Consider the following 1,925-nt stretch of genomic DNA (forward strand, 5'->3'; position numbering starts at 1 on the left):
CCCATGCACCCTCCAGGACCCTGCTGAGGGTGTAGAGCTGGTCCAGTGTTCCACGACCAGGACGAAAACCACACTGCTCTTCCTGAATCCGAGGTTAAAAAATAAAAAAAWAATAAAAATATGTGCCACAAAAATGAAAGGAGACAATTTACCACATGTTGCTCCACGTCAGAGCAGACCACGCTGCGACCTCCCACCTGCACCTCGATGGGCTTGGACAGGATCCTGCGAGCCAGAGCCTCCATGGCTCTGGGGAAGGTGGCTGAGAACATGACCGTCTGCCGGTCCGGACGCACATTGTCCACAATACGCATCACCTGCAAGAGGACGTCAACGCTGAGATTTAATCTTTACAGAGACCCCATGTGCAAAAACCAGAGTGTGCACCCACCTGCGGCTCGAAGCCCATATCAAACATCCTGTCTGCTTCGTCCAGCACCACATATGTAACTCTGCGCAGGTTGGTGACCCGGCCTACACATCATAAAAAGGATTATAAAGAACATTTATCAGCTATGAGAAGAGACGACCCCCAAGTCCCAGCTTCTTTACAGACAGTGCTTTATCAAGATGCAGCTACTTCAAATTACTTAAAAAATGTAACCATATATAATTTTCTCTCTCTTAGAGGCAGGGGTTTTATTGTAATAACATTTTAGATTTGTTTCTTTGCTTGTCTTTGGTCTTGCGTACCATCTCAGGGGCATGAGGGACCTGTAAAAGTCAGAAAACAGCCTCAAGATACAATACAAGAGATGGAGCCCCATCACCTACAAGGGAAACATATTACAGATTACCTCGCATGTGTGGAAGGAATAAAAAACCCTTTGGTTAAAACAACTGCAGCAGCAAATATTAACAAAGACTCTGAGTCAAACAGGACTTTAAAAAACAGTTTATCCCTAATAAACAAGAACCACAGTTAAGAAATTATTACTAGAACAGTATAACGAAATCATTAGAGATTAACAATAATTCTACTTTGATTTAATAAAATTGATTCTAATCTATCTAAATCCTGGTCGTGATGCAGATTAAGCAGTTGGATTAATCCCAGGCTGAGGAACCGTGGAGGCAGCACCAGGTCCACCTACCTGTTCTGGCCCTGATTCTTCAGGAAATTCATCTTTGTCTTGTAGAAATGATTGATCCCCAAAAGCGGGATCAAATAATATCAACAGTTTAGTAAAAAAATAAAATAATAAAAGGTACTGGTTTGGATTATTTGAAACCATGCAGAGTTACTACACGAAAGATGCTGATTCAGCAACTAATGATGACGTCAGAGTAACGATGAGACGAGTGAACTCACCACTGTTGGCCCCCAACATGTCGATCATTCTCCCCGGCGTGCAGACGATGATCTCTGCTCCTCTTTTCAGCTCAGCAATCTGCAACCCAACAAAAGAAAAAATCAGTAGGTCCTCTGGATGGTTCTTCTTTAGTGAAACGTTTCGTCTCTCCTCCAAGAGACTTCTTCAGTCTGATGAGTTTCAGGTGAACTCAGCCTTATAAGCTCCGCCTCCACATGGACAAACAGGTTAGTCACATGCAAAAGAGGCCCATCGCCTAACAATAGGCTTGATTAGTTCTATTGTTCATAGAGGGTCATGTGCCCCATCACCTGGCTTATGCTGTGGTTCTTAGCGGTCATGTCATGTGTATGTAGTGAATGCAGGCGGGGCTCAAAGTCCCCTTGTTTTTGTTTTTTCCCTCTTTGTGTTGGTATCACTGGGGTCCTGATTCACATCTTTTCCTCACAGGGAGCGGAGTCATACTTGCAATAACAGCATTGTAGGAGGAGGACAACTGGACACGAAGGCCTCCACCTCTGTTTAATGGTGGACGGTTTTTCTTCACAAAGATYYCTTCCTTTACTCCTCTCTCAAACCAACGTTCCTATCAAGGATGAGAACATCTTCATC

General features: G+C 43.9%; 1 protein-coding gene across 1 annotated transcript in view; it reads right to left on the minus strand.

Moving 5' to 3' along the window:
- The window catches only part of ddx46 (DEAD (Asp-Glu-Ala-Asp) box polypeptide 46), a 16,984-nt gene that overhangs the window by 6,798 nt on the left and 8,261 nt on the right, over positions 1-1,925 (minus strand). The window contains exons 12-14 of the mRNA XM_014018401.1: positions 1,313-1,391; positions 392-474; positions 153-317 (exon numbers count right to left, since the gene is read on the minus strand). Of these exons, the coding sequence (XP_013873855.1) occupies positions 153-317; positions 392-474; positions 1,313-1,391 (327 nt within the window). The remainder of the gene's footprint in view (positions 1-152; positions 318-391; positions 475-1,312; positions 1,392-1,925) is intronic.

The sequence above is a fragment of the Austrofundulus limnaeus genome, unplaced genomic scaffold (assembly GCF_001266775.1).
Source record: "Austrofundulus limnaeus strain Quisiro unplaced genomic scaffold, Austrofundulus_limnaeus-1.0 Scaffold192, whole genome shotgun sequence".
NCBI classification, from domain to species: Eukaryota; Metazoa; Chordata; class Actinopteri; order Cyprinodontiformes; family Rivulidae; genus Austrofundulus; species Austrofundulus limnaeus.